We start from the raw sequence: 18364 nt of genomic DNA, 5'->3' as shown, positions 1-18364 counted from the left end.
AAAAAATACTACATTTTAGCGAAATTGATCAAATAGTCAAATTTATAGTCAAATAGTCAAATTTATAGTCAATAGTCAAATTAGAAATCAAATTTTAAATATCCGACTTTTTTTCAATTCTATTTCTCAGGAATCCTAACTCCATATTCAAACAACATGAATTTAGACCAACCTGTATATCAGGGGAAAAAACTTTTAAAAAAAAATAATCAAAATTAATTAGCTTTAAAATTTGCTTTTTAGGAAGAAGAGAAATATAAGTGATTGGAATATTTGAGGAAAAGAGGGCTTTTTTTGTATCTTTATGAAAATACATTATAAGAATGTGTATACTTCATTATTAAACAAGCTCTAATTTTTCAATATTTAAAATGCTTATTGTTTTTTTTTAATATTCTTAAAATAAAGATGATTATTTAATGAAAGATAATTATTGTGATTGTTACTTTATTGATTTTTTTTTCAAGTAATATAATACGTAGTGATATAAACATAATGTAAGTGATATGTATTGTAAAAGACTTATAAAATTAAAAAAAAAGTAATTATTTAATCTAATTTTTTTTTTTTTTTTTTTTGAAAAGGGAAGAAAATTTTAATCTGAAATAAAATAAAAGATATAGGGGAAAGAAAGATGACAAAATTTTGCTCCCGAGATGCTATGGAAGCGTGTTCCATAACTCGAAGAAAGGTTGATAAATATTAAATAAATGTAATTTAAAAGTACAAAACAAACAGGTCTTTATGAATTAAAAAAAATCAATTTGTAAGTAAAAGGATTATTGAAACTTACACTTAAAGCATTGTTCCTTAATATAACCCTTCAAAGAAAAGAAGGAAAAAAAAACAAATGGTTAAACTCAAAATCTATCTATTTATGAATAGAAAGAAAAACATTTATTGGTTGTTGGAAACTATTTGCTGAACGTAATGAATGTTACGTAATAAACACAAAATTATTTACTTATCGCAATTATTTTTCAGGAAAATTAAAAAAATATATTCCCACTAACATTAGAAATTTTAACATTCGTCGTTTTTTTTATTACATATTATTTATAATTATAATGCATTAACGAGTATTTAATTATACAATATATAATTATTAATACAAAAAATCTATGTGCATATTAAATGTACTGTCATAAAACAGTAACAATAAAAACTAAAAAATATTATAAATTCTAATTTATAGCATTAAAAGGAGGGAGAGCAAATGTCCCACTCGATCTACACATACAGAGATGCTAACTTGCAGCTTAATGGGCAACTTCTTTCTAGTGGTAGCAAAATTTATGTTTTAATGTTTTATTCTTGGTTTATGTAAATTTGATTTAAAATTATATTTTCCGCCACTACGTATGTATAATTCGAAATTTTCCATGAAATACAATTTTACTCCAGTTACCTTGTGGTAAGAATTTTAAATTTTACCAATATCATCTAAAATTTTGCAAGGTTTAGTTTTTAACTCTCTACCACTTAATAAAATATTTCGGAGAAATCTTACATCCCTGTATATAGACATCATTTCTAGAAAATATTAATAATTTAAGTATAATGCATTAATTTAAATATTTAGGAAATGATTACTTACAATCAAAGAAAATCCTTGTAGTACACTTTATTTTCTTAAATCTATGAACCAACTATAAAAGCCCAGAAGCTGCATCAAAATAGATTATAAAAATCTAAAGACTTTAAATATTTGATTTTTTTGGCTTAAATTTTGAAACATTAACTAAAACGAGCAGAATTTTTTGTATGAGCACCTAGCTACTTATAACGCCTGCCCTTTATTTCTCAAAATAGTGGAAAGTATTCATTATTAAATCGTTCCATTGGTTTAAATTATTTGTAGAGCGAGTCATCAGAGGAGCCTCCTATTTTCAGTATTTCACACTTTAGTGGAGGTGATTCCCACCATGGGTGGTAAAAATCTCCTGTTGAGGAAGAATTTACGCTAATTTATAGAAGGGGCTCTACTTAAAATCTATTCAGCAAATTCCGAAAACGTTTTTCAAAGAGATTTTAACTCCTGATAAAATTTAAGATTTACAAGCATTTCACTACAGAATAATTAGTCTAAGCAAGACTGGGATACCCCATGGTTTTCACATCTCTCTGTCCTCTGGTCATCACCATCTGGCCATCTGGTTTTTCTGCCTGAAGGGGTTCCATTCATTTCCTCCCCCGAAAATTGTTCTTTTAACTGGAGGTCTCATTTTCCTTAAGATAAGGGGAGAAAAATTTCTTTACGTTTGTCACCAACTTTTGAACTTCCAAAGTTTCTTTCGTTCGCCTTTCATTTTTTTAGTCTGTTGTACTACTAATTTTTTCATACAGATAAATATTTTAAATTTAAAGATTCAGCTTATATTATTATAATTTATATTTAACGTATAGCACTTTCAATTATACATAAATAATATCAAATAATCTAAGTAGAAAAGCATTTTTTCCAAATAAATTATTTTAAATTTAATTGACTGTCTAAGTAAACTATTTTAAATAAACGAAATCAATAAATATTATTTTTAGGATTTGTTTTCTGCTTTTATCATCTTATTATAAAAAAGGACACGATTTTAAATAAATACATTATGTATTGCCGAGGAAAAAGGCATTGACTTATATCTATATATTTGCTACTCAAGAGCTATAACATCATACATAGTACTACAATACACATTCAATACAATTCTACAATATACATTCTTAATGCTAGTACATATTCCATACTTTTGTAATCTAAATTATGTTATTAAGTTAATTATTTTATTTTTATACGTAACCATGATTTTTTGTGGCTATTTTAATTTTTTTTTTCCCTTGTGCAATATTATAGTTTGACTCTGAGTTACAGTTTCAATAAAGTCTTATAAATAATGTCTTGCTTGTTTATAATATTGGGAACTTCAATATTTATAACTCTTACCCGTGAATACCCCTTCTGAATGAACATTATTAAACTGTTTATTTCATCATCGTTTATACCTGGAAAAAAATTTTTTTTCTTTTTTTTCGTTTTCCTCAAAAAATTTTACGTTAAGTTTGTGCTTTATTTTTCGTTTTTAGTAGAAAAAATGAAATTAATAATACACTAAAAGAAGAAGAAAAATAAAATTCCCTGTAATTTTCTATAATGAATAATGAGCTTACATTTTGTCTTTTCATTTTATCAGCGATAACTTAAATTCTTTCTATTACAGCTTTGACGTATCGTGAAGCAATAAGAAGCTACATTTTAGAAAAAAATGAGTTTGAATTCCTTTTAATTTAAATATGGGAGCCGCGATGGCTCAGGGGATAGAGCGTTCGCCTTGCAATGAGGCGAACCGAGTTCGAATCCCAGTTGATACGAATTCCGCACCCGGCTTGCACCGACCACAGTGCTGACGTGAAATATCATGGAAATATCCTCAGTTGTTGACGAATCATGGGTTAGAGTTCCCTTCCCGTCAGGCTAACCGTGGGAGATTCTCGTGGTCTTCCTCTCCATGTAACGCAAATGCGGGTTAGCTCCACGAAGGCAAATTTCTCCCATTTCTCGATACAGGAGTTACCTTGTCTTCTGGATTGGGTTCAAAATTACAAGGCTACGGAATTAGGTCGGCTGTTCAACGACGGTTATAAAATTAAATATGGGGCTAAAAGTCTTTTTGTCAAAGGATTTTGATCGACATTAACTGTTAAATATTTAGGAAATTCTCTGAAATTAAAAATATTTTTATTGGAAAGTATCAAAAAGTTAGTAAAGAGAGTTATAATTATAATTATTAAAAACTCTGCATTATTCTATAAATTACGATATTATAATTAAAATTTGGTTTTTGCCGAAGTCATCGTAAATATAATAGTAGAAAAGAAAAAGCTACTTTTTATTACTGATTTATAATAGTATTTATCTTGAATGTATTCATGAATATAAAGTTTTTTTTATTTATTTCGAATCCTCTGTTGCTCAACTTGAAAGTATAATGAAAGGAAAAGTGTCTAGTGAATGAATGCAGAAACGTGTATGAATTGTTATCACACAGATGTCAAGTTGTTTAAAAAGAGGGGGTATGTGGAATGTTTTTTTTTCTTATTTCCCCCATTTTTTTTAATGTTGAATCCAATATAACAACTTAGATTTCCCGCGCTTTTCGAGTTATGTAAAAGCGCTGGAAACCTTGACCCTCCTATTATCCCTAACTGAGGTGGTCTATGAGTTTTCAAACGAAGTTATTAAAAAAATGAAAAACAGTGGGAGGTTAAAATTGTTTAACGCTCGTCACCTACTTTGTTTTTATTATTAGCGGTTCCCTTTCATATTTCACTCCCCCAGTTATAAAAAGAGTTCCTCGAAAGACCTCGATGTCTTCTTTTCGAGCCCTCGAGGAAAGGTTAAATGTTGGATGCTTTTTTTAATTCTGCCATAACTTGAAGAAAAAAAAATTAGTGAAATTTTTAATTAAAAAAATAATCGTTGATGTTGATTGATTTTGCGCCTTTTTGAAATAATGCGCCCATGGCATTCGCCATACTTGCCATACCCTAGATACGCCACTGTAGCTATGTAGTTTGAATTTTCTGTTTCTCTTTGAAAATCGGTGAATTTTCCCAAAAAGCGGCATACTTAAAAAAAAAAAAAAAAAAATGAACTTTTTAGAAAATCTGAATTTTTGATAAAAAGCTGAAATTTAAGAGATAAGAGTGAAAAAAGCGGAATTCCGCTAAAAAGCGGAAAAATCTCATCCCTGTATATTGCATTTATCATTTATGCCAATGAATAGTATCTGTTCCAGAATTTTACAAAGTAAATTTTAACTTTCTTATTTTTTAAAATATAATGGTGTAACCTTTCTAAAAAGAAATATCTATTTAGTTTTGGTAATTCAAAGGGGAAAATACCCATTTTATTTTGAGCTCAAATTTCATCTCAAAATCTATAACTATTCAGTTATAATGGAAGGTCTACAGATTTCAATAATTAAAAGAGAAATTCAGTAATTAAATAATGAGAGTTAAAAAAATTTAAATAACACAAAAAAAACCCCACTCTTTGACAGAATTCAGGAGGTGCAGTGAAATTTTGAAATATTTTAGGTAGGAATTTTTCAAGAAAATTTTAGGGAGCACTTAATAGCCAAAAATTAGCATATATACATTTTTATATCAAAACAGAAATATTTAAAAACTATTACAAACAATTTAAAAAGACACATATAAATATAATTTTCTTTCTAAAATGACTTGCATCCTTTATTAAGTATAAAAGTAAACTTTTTAGTTTGTTGGCATTGACTAGTAGATTGTACTTTCTTGCATTCACAAGATTAGTTAGTTGACTATGTTCTTTTAATTTATATAGCTAAATATACAATCACAAAATGTGATTATGAATGCACTTAGTAATTGTTTAAATGCAACAACTGTAGAAAAATATATCACATCTTTACAGTAACTAATTCAAGAAAAAACTTAATTCTACTTCTTTCTAGAATCGTGATACTGGATTTTAAAAACGCGTGAATATTAATTGCGATATTGGGTTTTAAAATCGTGTGAATATGAATCGCGATATTGGATTTCAAAATCGCGTAAATATGAATCGCGATATTGGATTTCAAAATCGTGTGAATATGAATCACAACATTAGATTTTAAAATCGCGTGAATGTGAATCGCGATTTTGGATTTTAAAATAGCATGAATATGAATCACGATATTGGATTTCAAAATAGCATGAATATGAATCGCGATTCTTAATTTTAAAATCGCGTGAATATGAATTGCGATATTGGATTTCAAAATCGCTTGAATATGAATCACGATATTGGAATTTAAAATCGCGTGAATATGAATCACTATTTTTGGATTTTAAAATCGCGTGAATATGAATCGTGTGGTTGGATTTTAAAATCGCGTGGATATAAATCACGATTTTGGATTATAAAATCACGTGAATATGAATCGCGCTGCTGGATTTTAAAAACACAAATCACGATATTGGATTTTAAAATCGCGTGAATATGTATCGTGCGGTTGGATTTTAAAATCGCGTGAATATGAATCACGATATTGAATTTTTAAATAGCGTAAATAAGAATCACGATGCATAATTTTTAGATCACGTGAATACGAATCGCAATGAGTAATTTTTAAATAGCGTACAAATACGAAAAACGAGATCTGATATTACAACTGCGTGATAACGAATCGCAATATTGGATTTAAAAATGCGTGAATACGAATCGCGACGTAGGATTTTAAACTCGCGAGAATACAGATCGCGATATTGAATTTTTAAATTGAGTGAATAGGAATTGCTAGTACGATTTTTAAATAGCGTAAAAAAAATCGCAACACGTAAGTTTTAAATCAGTTAAATACGAAAATCGATGATATTCAAATCGTCTGATTAAAAATTGCGATTTTAGCATATTCCAGAGCAGTTCTTAATATTTAAAATTCCAAAAATCAGCCAAAAAAAAAAAAAAAAAAAAAAAAAAAATCAAATATCGGCGGTCGAAACGAAACGCTTAGGCTCCTTTCCACTCTATAGCGGAAGTCGCGGTAATCCGACTATCGTTCCGGGGTTTGGGTTTCTCTAATTGGACTCCCTAAATTTTTCGGAAATTTTAAAAATTGGGAGAAAAAAAGCGGATTTCCGCTTTTTTTGCGGAAGTCTTTCATCCCTGAATAATTATGTGCACTGTACAGTTTCCTAAGAAAAAAAAAGCAAGATAATAACCAATAGTATAAGGGAAGAATACCCTCTTTTCTTACAAGATCACGTGCATACGATATTGATTGCTACTCACTGCTGTACATTGTAGACACGAAACGCATATTCTATATGCATACCAATAGCTGATTTGCCAAACGGAATTTCTGATATTTAAATGACGTATTTAGGAGGCGTGAACGGCAAAATGCTCTCCAATGACTCACGGCAATGCAGATTAATATTTGAAACTGAATTCAGGTTTGTCAAATTTTGGACGTTTTGTCTCAGAATGGCGCAGTTATGCCGTTTTGTCTCAGTTTGTCGCAAATGGCGCGGGCGTAGCATCCCTGATATATATATGAAAAGTGATTACTCAAATTCGAAATTCACGCATTGCAGTATCGTATTAATTTTTTACAGAAAAAAAAATCATTGAAAAGGCGATCGAGAAAAGAAATAGACTTACAATACACTCTGTGCAGATTGAACGAATTAAAAAGTGAAGACTCAAAATTGCAATTCAAAATTTTTTAAGAAAAAAAAAGTTCAATGTGTTCGGAAACTATCTTATGGGGTGCAGATTTTCCACCCAATTTATGCTTTAAAAAAAAACATTGTTAGGAGTTTAGGGAAGTCTCCCAATAGTCTCCTTTTCCTGAAAATAGTTGCCTAAATAACAACAAACTTTTTTTCTTCAAAAACATGGCAACTTTATTTGCCTTTTCGGGGAAAAAAAGTTGCCATAGTCGCCTCATGCCAAAAACAATTTCAAATAGTTGCATTTTAGTCGCCTGTGGCAAACCTGTCTTTAAAACACTAATTAAAATTTGTGTAAGATTTTAGTTTAGATTGTCCTCTATCTTATGGAACGTTTACACAAACAGTTTTGAAGTAAGTTAGTACATTTATTGATTAATCCTTTGCTTACAGCTAGTACAAATGGCCAAGAATAGCATGCTTTAATTGTATGCAAAAGGGGTAATTAGAAACATACAGAGCCATAATAAAATTGAAAAACTACCTTTACTGCATCAGCAGCCTTTTGAATGTCAGACTCCACTTTACTTAACTCTCTTTCTTTTTCTTTTTTTAATTGTTCCAATTTTTTCCTACCAGAAGCAAGAACTTCTTTATCTTTTGCACAATTGTAGATTTCTCTCTGAAATAAAATAGAAGAAATAATAAATATTTGATAAAAAGGAAATCTGAACAGTAAAAGTCTATCTTACCATTGTCAACAAAAATGCTTTAATTGCATTAGAAACAAAAATTTTAATAACTCGAAATAAATAATAAAAAAGAAACACCCCAATGTATGAAGATTTAGGATCAGGTCACAAGATGACAGAATAACTCATACAGAGATGTTAATATCTGGATACATTTTTCTAACTTAAAAGTGAAACTTTTTTTTTTCATTCAAAGAACAACTAATAAAATACAGATGATTGAAGTATGTATACTTAAAAAAACATTAGCAATATATTAATTTTGAAACATAGATTTAGGGGCTGGACAAAATAATGGAAACACTTCTAAACTGACACATTTTTTGATCTTTCTCAAAAAAATCTTAGAGAACCATTTTATAAATTTAGAAGTGTTTAGTATATATGATTTCTCATACCTATCAATGAAGTTCAAAGCTTTTACATGTTTGAGGGGCGACAATAAATTACAAAAAATAGTGTTTTTGGACACCCTAAGCAAAACATTGTAGCAATAAATTTATAACAATTATTTTAGTTATTACTCGTGAAAAATGCACATAATTTTGTAAACCTAGCTCAAACAATTAAGAAGGTGTGGATATTTTTATAAAAAAATTTTTCACGATGTTTTTTTGCTATAACTTAAAAAATTTTCTATAAATTTCATTTTGAAGTATTAAACAAGATTTATTCAAAATTACACAGCCATTGTTGAAAATCACTCCCCATAAAAACATCTTTCCTCTTCTTATATAATGACATTTTGTTATATAATTTTGTCTCATGATACAAAATAATATTTGTAAAAAACCATTTATCATTTTGAGTTCTTTTAAAAAGTTCAAACATTAAAATTTTTTTTTCTAAGATATTCAAATAGGATTTTTGTTCATTACTTGCCAAATATGATTCACAACAAAATTATGAAAAAAAAAATTTATAAACTTTTTCCATGAATGTGCAGTATGAAATAATTACTTTATTTATTATATTGCACAGTTTTCATTAATTCTTTTTCTAAATTTTAAAGCAAAAAACTGTAAACTGTGTAAACCTTTAAATTCCTCTAAATATTTTGTTTAAATTTATTAAATATTTTTGAAGTTCGAGCAAAAATGTAAGACCCCCCCCCCCCAAAAAATAGTTTTTTTTATAAAACTATTTGTGTCTTCATAAATATTTAAGCTAAATTATGAAATTTTGAGTAATTATTGCCTATAATAACCAAAAAAATTCTTATAATTTACAAATTTATTGCTACATTTTTTGGTATAGGGTTTTCAAAAACACAATTTCTTGTTGGTCCCTCAAATAATATTAAAATTTCATTGATATCGCATGACATAAACATTTCTGAAATTATAAAATAATTCCGTAAGTATCTCTTGAGAAATATGAAAAAATTTATTAGCATTAAAGTTCTTCTATTATTTTGTCCACCCCTGTATATATTTTTAAAAGTAAACAATTATTGACATAGTTAGGCTATTGAAATCAGAATTTCTGAAGTTATAAAATAATTCTGTAAGTATTTCTCAAGAAATATGAAAAAATATAGTATCAAAGTCCTTCCATTATTTTGTAATTGTTTGTAATTGTTTCGTTTTAAAAATGTATGCAGGGGGTGGCCCCTGCATACATTTTTAAAACGAAACAATTATTTATATAGTTAAGCTATTGAAATTAGAAATTTAATTAAACTTAAATTTGCATTGCTAACAAGGGAAAAAAAGCATAAGTAATAATTGATAATTATAGGTCTCAGAAAGTTCATTTTTATTAATTAATTGACAAACAAAAGGGAAGAGATTTGCTTAACTAAAAATAATGCTCAATTTTAAATTTGATCTAAATTCAATTATTTATCACAGAAAATAAATAAATTGGGTTGTAATTTGTTCACCTGAGAGTTTAGTATAGTTTTATATTTAAGGAAATATCAATATTTAGTGCAGTTAAAATTTTAGGTTGTTATGGCTGAGTCATTTCAAAAACAAGAATGCTAGACACAATATTATATTTCAATATGGTGAAAGTGGGCTTGGGTCTGGGGGTGGTCAATAATCACATTTCAAATGATTTGGAATCACATCAGATGTCATAATGACAATTTATGTTTGGTCATCAACAAATGCAACCAATATTGAAAATTTTTTTTCGTACACATGCACAAAAGAAAATAATTGCATATTCCATCATTCACATTCTTGCAGTAAAAATAATCAGAATTTTAAATTTCATATAGAAACTCAAAGTAACACGGCAGAAAAAGATATTAACAAAACGTTATCAAATTCGTAAACACGGACATAAAATTTTTTGTACATGCACATAATGTGAAATATTGGTGTATTTTAAACTTTTCATATTTTTGTACTAAATTCATATTTTTGTACTAAATTCATATTTTTGTACTAAAATGAAATCGGAATTTCAAATTTTATGCAGAAACGCATAACACTGCAAAAAAAAAAAAAAATACCAATTAACCATGTGAATCTACAGTTAAATAATCACAAATCTAGTGTGTCAAAAAGAGGTTTCTTTAAAACACGACTTGTGAATCACTTGTGGTGAATATATTACGTTAGAATTCCAGATTCTAAAAACAATGAGGAAATATATAACTAATAACTGTTGAAAAAGATGATCAACAAGATAATGTGAATTTACAAAAGAATCATGACTAATCAAGTGTGTCAAAAAAATTTTGTATTAAAAATATTAGGATTTTGAAAGCCTTGTGGGAATACACAACAATAACTGCCGTAACAATGTTGAAAAAAAAAAACTATATAAATTGTTGTGATTGAGTGCCGAAAAAGTATCAATTAAAAATATCAGCACAAGAAAATTCTTAACCAAAACAGCAGAAATTTTTGTTTAAAAAAGCAGTGTTTATTTGCAATGGAATTGTAACAAAATTGAGCAAGTAAAGTAATTACTCAAACGCTCCATTTAAAAAAAAAGCAGGTCATTAATGTATCCTAAAAAACAGATTCTGAAAACCAGCTGATTTTAAAAATATTTTTTAAATTGAAGTCAAAAAAGTTTTAGAGTGCTTTAAAATTGAAATATTGAGCAGTTTGTTTTTACATAAATAAGTAAGTATAATAACTAATAAACACCCAAAAATAAATACCATTTTGATACAAAAAAGAATTTGCCGTTAAGCAAAATTTGGATCACTTTTGGAGCAGCTAAAATGCAAAAATTTTAACTGGAATTCTATGCCTGATGTCAATATAAATTTCGAGTGTATTTGAAAAAGTGCAAGCAAATTGCTAACCACTTTGAAACAAAAATTACTTGACACAAAACTTAGAAAATTATATAGCTACAAAAAAGTGTAAAAATTCTGCCTTTTTTAAGAAAACTAAAAAAGAAAATAGTTTTTCTTTGTCAAACCTTAAACAAAAAACATAGGATGCACAACTTTCGCAATGAATTTCTTTTACCACTCAAAATTCCCCAATGCCTTTTAAAAGTTATAAGCCCTATATTTTGTTTTAGGTTTGGCAAATATAAAAATTATTCTATAAAAAATCAATGTACCATATAGGCATACCATCATAATTAACGGTCACCATCAGCAAAAGTGCAAATAAGTATAATTAGTATTTACTACAATTATATTAATCTAATTATTAATTAAATTAAATCTAATTATTCATTACAAGTGAAAGTTGTACATCCTTGAAACGCTCATGTTATCGTAATATTGATTTTATTTAATTTTATAACCAGCATTGTACAGCCCACCCGATTCTGTGTTTACAGAGTTAAACTCCGTAGTTTCGTAATTTAGAACACAACCCAGAGGAAAAGAACTTTTGGATCAAGTATGGTAAGAAACAGACCTTCATGGAGGACTTTTTGATAGAACTAATCCACATTTACTTTACATGAAGAGGAAAACCACAAAAACCTCCTATGGTTAGCCTGACTGTAAGGGAACTCTATCAAATAATCCATCTATCGCTGGGCCACCTCATTGAGAGACAAGCACTTCTACATCACAAGATGCATTCGAATTTAAAACGTCATACTACTTTCTTTACTTTGAGAGACGATAATAATTAAAATTAATATAATTAAGATTATCATTATAATTAATAAGACTATCATTATAATTAAGATCATTTGAGATTTACTTTGCCACAAATAAATTTCATGTTTGTGAATAAACATAAATTTTAAGCTGCATTAATGGTTCAAAAAGTTAAAACCTAAATTTTACCAAAGGACATCATATGTTAATTTTACATACACTTACTTGAAGATTTAAAGAAAATTTTCATTTTAGAAATGAACCCTGTGGTGATAATGTTTCAACCTTTTGATAAATGTTTCAACAGAATTACTTTTTTAATAACATCAATTGTTTTTTTAATAGAATTGAATTTTCAATTCTTGAAAAAGTGGTGACTATTTAAAGTGCTAACAGTTGCCAGCTACGAAATTTCCTAATTTTGTACTATAATGCATCATATTATAAGTAAATGCTAATGTTTTCTTCTCTATATTTATTAAACATAAAAAAAAACTTAATTTTTGCTATAAGAGGCTTTCTTAAATTTAAATTATTCACAGAGAGTAAGTAAATAAGAATAGAAAAAACCCTTATTCTAGACTAAAAATTAATAAATAAATAAATAAAAAAAAAACTTACCCCCAATGTTTCAAATGTTCCATTTAGGCTAGTTACTAAAGTTCGTTGCTGGTTAAATTTTACCCTGATTTCTTCATGTTTAGCTGCATGCATTTTAAGTTCCTCTTCAGCTTTCCTTAGTTCCTCTTGTTTTTTGTCCAAATCAGCTTTCAGTGATGTATACTCATCATACTAAAACATATAATATCATCATTCAGAAAAATAAAAGTATTTCAATAATTAAACAAATTTAATTATTATCAAGTAAATTTAAAGTTAATTATTAATTTAAAATTTTTGTTATTTATATTTGTCAAACAAACTTTTTTAAACATTGAGCATAAAAAATAGATACCAGATTCTTATAAAAATTGACAAGTTATATTGGAACGTTAGAAAAAGGTATAAAACGATGATGATGATCAGCAGGTTTGCCTAATACTTCAATGTTTAAAGTAATAATAATAACAAATGAAATTATGAGTAAAGAGATACTGCAGGTTCTATTAGGAAATACAAAGATGCAGCACAGTTATGTTGTTTCTAATGGTACTTGGACAAGTCAAACTTAAGGCTTAAACTGAAATTGACTACATTTTAGCATGAAATATATCTTTCGGATTGTAATAAATGACTACTTAATAAGTTATCTAGTCTGCCCACAGAAGACCCATAGCTTATCTACACAAGCCCGTGTAGCTAGTGTGAACAAAAGCAAACATTTTCAATAAACTTATTATGGACAGGAAAACTTAAGAACTTTGTAATTCCAGATACAAACCAGAATGCAGGTCAATGCCCAAATTATACTTAAAAAATTACTACATGATTTAAAAATTATATTAAATATTGTTTTTTTTTTCTTGTTGACAAATTTGTATATGTTCAAACTAGTCCCTCTTTCCTCTAATTATTGATTTATTTTGGAGTTAAAATACGTAGTATTACAGGGTTGAAGGCTCACCATTTCAGGCACATTTCTCGGTTCTTCAAACTGCTTATATTCTTCAATCAAACCATTTATATCAGCTTTTGATGTTGTTAGATTCACAATTTTATTTTTCAATTTATCTAAAGTAGAATGGCACTTTTGAAGTTGTAATCGCCCATCAGTCATTGCACTTTCTCTCTTTTTTATTTCAATATCAATTGTTTCGATTTCCTCCTGGAGTTTTCTATAACAATTTCAAAAAAGCACTTTATTTAGACAAAAATACGAAAATGGCTAAAAAAGTACAAAAATTGCTACCTTAATGGAAAAAATAAATATTCATAAGATAAATTAGAATAAAATCTTTCAAGAAAATATTTACATGACGAATAAAAAGATTACATCTGTAAATGTATGAATGCTCCAGCAAGTTGTGCATAATTTTTCGAAGACACTAATACCAGCAGATTTTTCAAAAAATATAATGAAATAAAGTTAAAATACTGCATTTGTAATTTTAATTTGGTGCGATCAGGGATTGATTTGCAAAAGAGGAAGACCATAGAACTTTTTTCCCAGAAACTTTAAGACAAAAAATTTAATTACGGAAACTATAGCTCATTTTATTAAGCACACACTTCCTATATGAACAAGTTTTAAAATTAATATACATACTTAAATTTATACAAAAATTCGTTTAAGATAACACTATAATATACTATTCCTTTTATTCTTTTTTACTTTAAAAATTCATAAGATATAATAAAAAAGAAAATACATTTATAGATCTTTGATATTAACTGAAATACATTCCTTTTATCAAACCACATGATTTTTTTAACATAACAAATGAGTAAGGACAATTATTGAAAGGAATAAGGTTAAGAGCATAGATCCACAATGTTAAGAAATCAATTATATTCATACTATTCTTTGGGCCTCGATGCCCTTGCTAGAATGCTTTCTAAAAAAGCAAGAAGTAACAAAAACTGTTAATTGATAAATAAATAACTGATAAAACACCGTAATTTATATTACAAATAACAAATATCTAATGCTTTGAAAGGATATAACTCAAATTTTATTTCTGTACATAATATATTCTTTTAGTCTACATGGGTAAAAAACAACAATGAACTAAATATTTGTTAAGTGGTTTTCACATTTTATTATTCTGGCAAATCAATCACTTAAGATATTTCTAATTTGCATTTGTCCATTGATAATTAACTTTTCAAAAAATTTAATTACGGAAACTATAGCTCATTTTATTAAGCACACACTTCCTATATGAACAAGTTTTAAAATTAATATACATACTTAAATTTATACTAACACTATAATATACTATTCCTTTTATTCTTTTTTACTTTAAAAATTCATAAGATATAATAAAAAAGAAAATACATTTATAGATCTTTGATATTAACTGAAATACATTACTTTAATCAAACCACATGATTTTTTTAACATAACAAATGAGTAAGGACAATTATTGAAAGGAATAAGGTTAAGAGCATAGATCCACAATGTTAAGAAATCAATTATATTCATACTATTCTTTGGGGGCCTCGATGCCCTTGCTAGAATGCTTTCTAAAAAAGCAAGAAATAACAAAAACTGTTAATTGATAAATAAATAACTGATAAAACACCGTAATTTATATTACAAATAACAAATATCTAATGCTTTGAAAGGATATAACTCAAATTTTATTTCCGTACATAATATATTCTTTTAGTCTACATGGGTAAAAAACAACAATGAACTAAATATTTGTTAAGTGGTTTTCACATTTTATTATTCTGGCAAATCAATCACTTAAGATATTTCTAATTTGCATTTGTCCATTGATAATTAACTTTTCAAAATTATTGTAAGAACTACTTGAAAAGCCATGCACAGAAAAAATCAAATAAATGTTTATCAGTGATAATGATTCATTTAGAAAAAGTACAGAAAAAAAACAACAAAAGATGAATGTCATCGGATTATGCTACTTATACAAGATAGTTTTCATCAACATTACGAGATAAAACATTTGTAGGTTATCTTGACTCAAAATAATGGCAATAAAGATTTAATAGTACTTCATCACAGTTTTACAGGAAAAAATCAAATATTTGTAGGCTAGTTTTCACATTTCACTAATTAGGCAAACTAATCACTTCTAACTAACTGATTAGTTTGCCTAATCAGTTAGTTGCTTAATTAGTTACTAATTAGTTTGCCTAATTTCACTAACTATGATATATCTAACTTGTATGTATTTTAATGAACTAATTAACCTTTAACGATTATTGCAGAAAGTATGCTGAACCATGTATAGAAATAATTAAATAAACATATAACAGTGATCAGCATTCATTTAGAAAAAGTACAGAAAAAAAAAAACCAATGTCATCAGATTATGTTACTTACGGAAGATAGCTTTCATCTATATTTCGAGATAAAACATTAGTGGGTCTTCTTGATGCAGAATAATAACGATAAGGGTTTAATAGTATTTCATCACAATTTAACAGAAAAGCTGAATAACATTTTGCAGGAGGATTATCCAACATTACGTTTTGTGCAGTTGTGATATCTTCAATGAGAATTACGTTTTCAATACTGAGCTATAAAGTTAAACAAAATACAGTCAAAATACATGAATCAATAGTAAAGAAAATATAAAATGAAATCAAAATAAAACTTTTGCAATGCTGAAAAAATTTACATTTAAGCATTAGTCTACATAATCATACACTTACCAAAATTTAAAACTAAAAATACCTTACAATTTTTTAAGAATGTTCAGGTATTGCAAATTTGATATATTTACAAGTAATTTATCAACATTTTTAATGAAATTCTTTTTTATATTTTGTAGAGTAATTCCCGGTGAATAAGTCAACCTTTCGTTAATTGTAATTATACATACATAATAAACAATGAGACAGATATGATATGAATAACTCTGTATTAATTTATCTTCTTACTTTAATAAGTTATATATAATTAATTTTGCATTTTCTCTCATCATATATTTTTTTTACATTAAAAGAATTTTTTTCCGAAGCAATACTTTCAATTATGCTCAGAAAAAAATTAAGTATGTAATAAAAATTAAGATAATTTATTCAAGAGTATTTCACAAAATATAACACTATGAAAACCTTCGAAACATACAATAAAGCTACAAAACCGAAGATTCCAGAACATCATCTGCGTCGGATTTAATTTAATTACATCAGCAGTGTCGTCATACAGATCCCATTCTGCAATGGATTCTACTTTATCCTCATTTGCTAAGTCCAACAAAAAATAGTCTTCAACCCACTCAAAGATTTCAAAATTCCGCCCTTTTCAAAGGATCTTATAATAACATGTTTTTTTATGGGTCTATTTAGACACCAGACATACCAGAAATTTGCCATCTCGTTATCAAAAATGGGAGGACAAAGACAATTAATAATTTTTCATAACTCATTCTTAAATAATCTCTAATTTAACAGGCAAAACATGAAAGCTTTTTGCATCTTATGATTGCTCTTTGACATCTCACACTGCTTGCCAAGAATTTGAAATGTTTTAGTAAATTATCCAGCGTTTTTTTTCCCCTTCTTTTTTTTGTTAGCCACAACTGAACTACACATAAATATAATAATATAATGAATTAGTTATTCATAATAACTTTTTAATTTTTTAACAATAGATAACTTGTATGTCATTAGTAAATCACTATATTAATATTTAACATATAAAAAATTTTTAAAAATTAGTTTAACATAGTGGAATGTTAGTAATATAATTTAATGCAGATAGATCAATCAATAATTTCAATGTAAAATTTTCAATAGGTAAAATTTAAAATAATAATCTAACGTTTAATTTTAATGGCAGCACTGATGACTTTAGAAAATGAGCAAGTTAATAACTATTTTTGCTTTTAAATTATTTTCTGATTTATTATTTAATAGTATAAAGATTCATTTAACTTGTTTCAACATTGAATTTCATTGAAGATACAATAAAAATAACTGAATAATTATTTTTACATGCTCTTTAAGCAGTTAAATCTGTAAAAAAATCATGATTCAAAATTTTTGATGCAAAAATAAATTTTATGATGCAACAACAAAAACTTAAGAGATATGTAAAAAATATAAATTGCACAACTAAGTTATACTTAGGACACAAAATTTTGAAGTGTGAAATGCCATTAGAGTTGAAGTCAAACTTCACTTTAATTTTTATTTTATTCTTATTTATTTTTTCAGCAATGTGAAAAAGAAAAACTGACATTGCTCGTAAAATTACTGAACCATGATGCTTTTACCAATTTTTTTTGAAAGAAGAAAGCAAAGTTTGGAGGCGTGACAGTTCTTTATCAAGACACAAGATATATTTGAATGCTGGTATTTCTCTTATTCAGAGTGATATTAATCGATTTATTAAAAATATTTTTTCAATACTTTTAGGGCTGATATGATAACTTACTTGATCAATGAGACAGTTTGCTATCACTGGATCTTTAATTGTCAGTATATCCAAAACAGTTGGAAAATCATTTGTTTGAGCTTGATGTTGAGAAACATCATGCATCTAAAAGTAAACAGATTTTTCTTAGCGGTTTGTTCTTACTTTCAGTACTAAATATGATTATGTCCAAAATCACATAAAAATTAAAAAAAGTATATATATATATATACATATATATATGTAAAATGATGCAGTCGGACCGAGCAGGAAAACAGACACAGGATTTTAATTAAATCAGAGTAACTTTTATTTGATCATTCTAAGTTGAGTGGGAGCGAAGAAGTGATGTTTACTCCATCAGCAAACAGTTTTTCTGGTAGGGAAAATCTTGCA

General features: G+C 27.3%; 1 protein-coding gene across 8 annotated transcripts in view; it reads right to left on the bottom strand.

The window, feature by feature from the left end:
* The window catches only part of LOC122273047 (structural maintenance of chromosomes protein 6), a 102135-nt gene that overhangs the window by 23760 nt on the left and 60011 nt on the right, over window positions 1-18364 (bottom strand). For all 8 annotated transcript variants that reach the window (XM_087150112.1, XM_087150113.1, XM_087150110.1 and 5 more), the window contains 5 exons: window positions 17990-18094; window positions 15929-16125; window positions 13541-13751; window positions 12598-12768; window positions 7736-7873 (listed from right to left, as the gene is read on the bottom strand). In XM_087150112.1, the coding sequence (XP_087006238.1) occupies window positions 7736-7873; window positions 12598-12768; window positions 13541-13751; window positions 15929-16125; window positions 17990-18094 (822 nt within the window). The remainder of the gene's footprint in view (window positions 1-7735; window positions 7874-12597; window positions 12769-13540; window positions 13752-15928; window positions 16126-17989; window positions 18095-18364) is intronic.

This window comes from Parasteatoda tepidariorum, chromosome 8, assembly GCF_982258835.1.
Source record: "Parasteatoda tepidariorum strain Cologne lab strain chromosome 8, Ptep-v5.0, whole genome shotgun sequence".
Lineage (NCBI taxonomy): Eukaryota > Metazoa > Arthropoda > Arachnida > Araneae > Theridiidae > Parasteatoda > Parasteatoda tepidariorum.
This window is presented reverse-complemented; position numbering and strand designations above follow the sequence as displayed.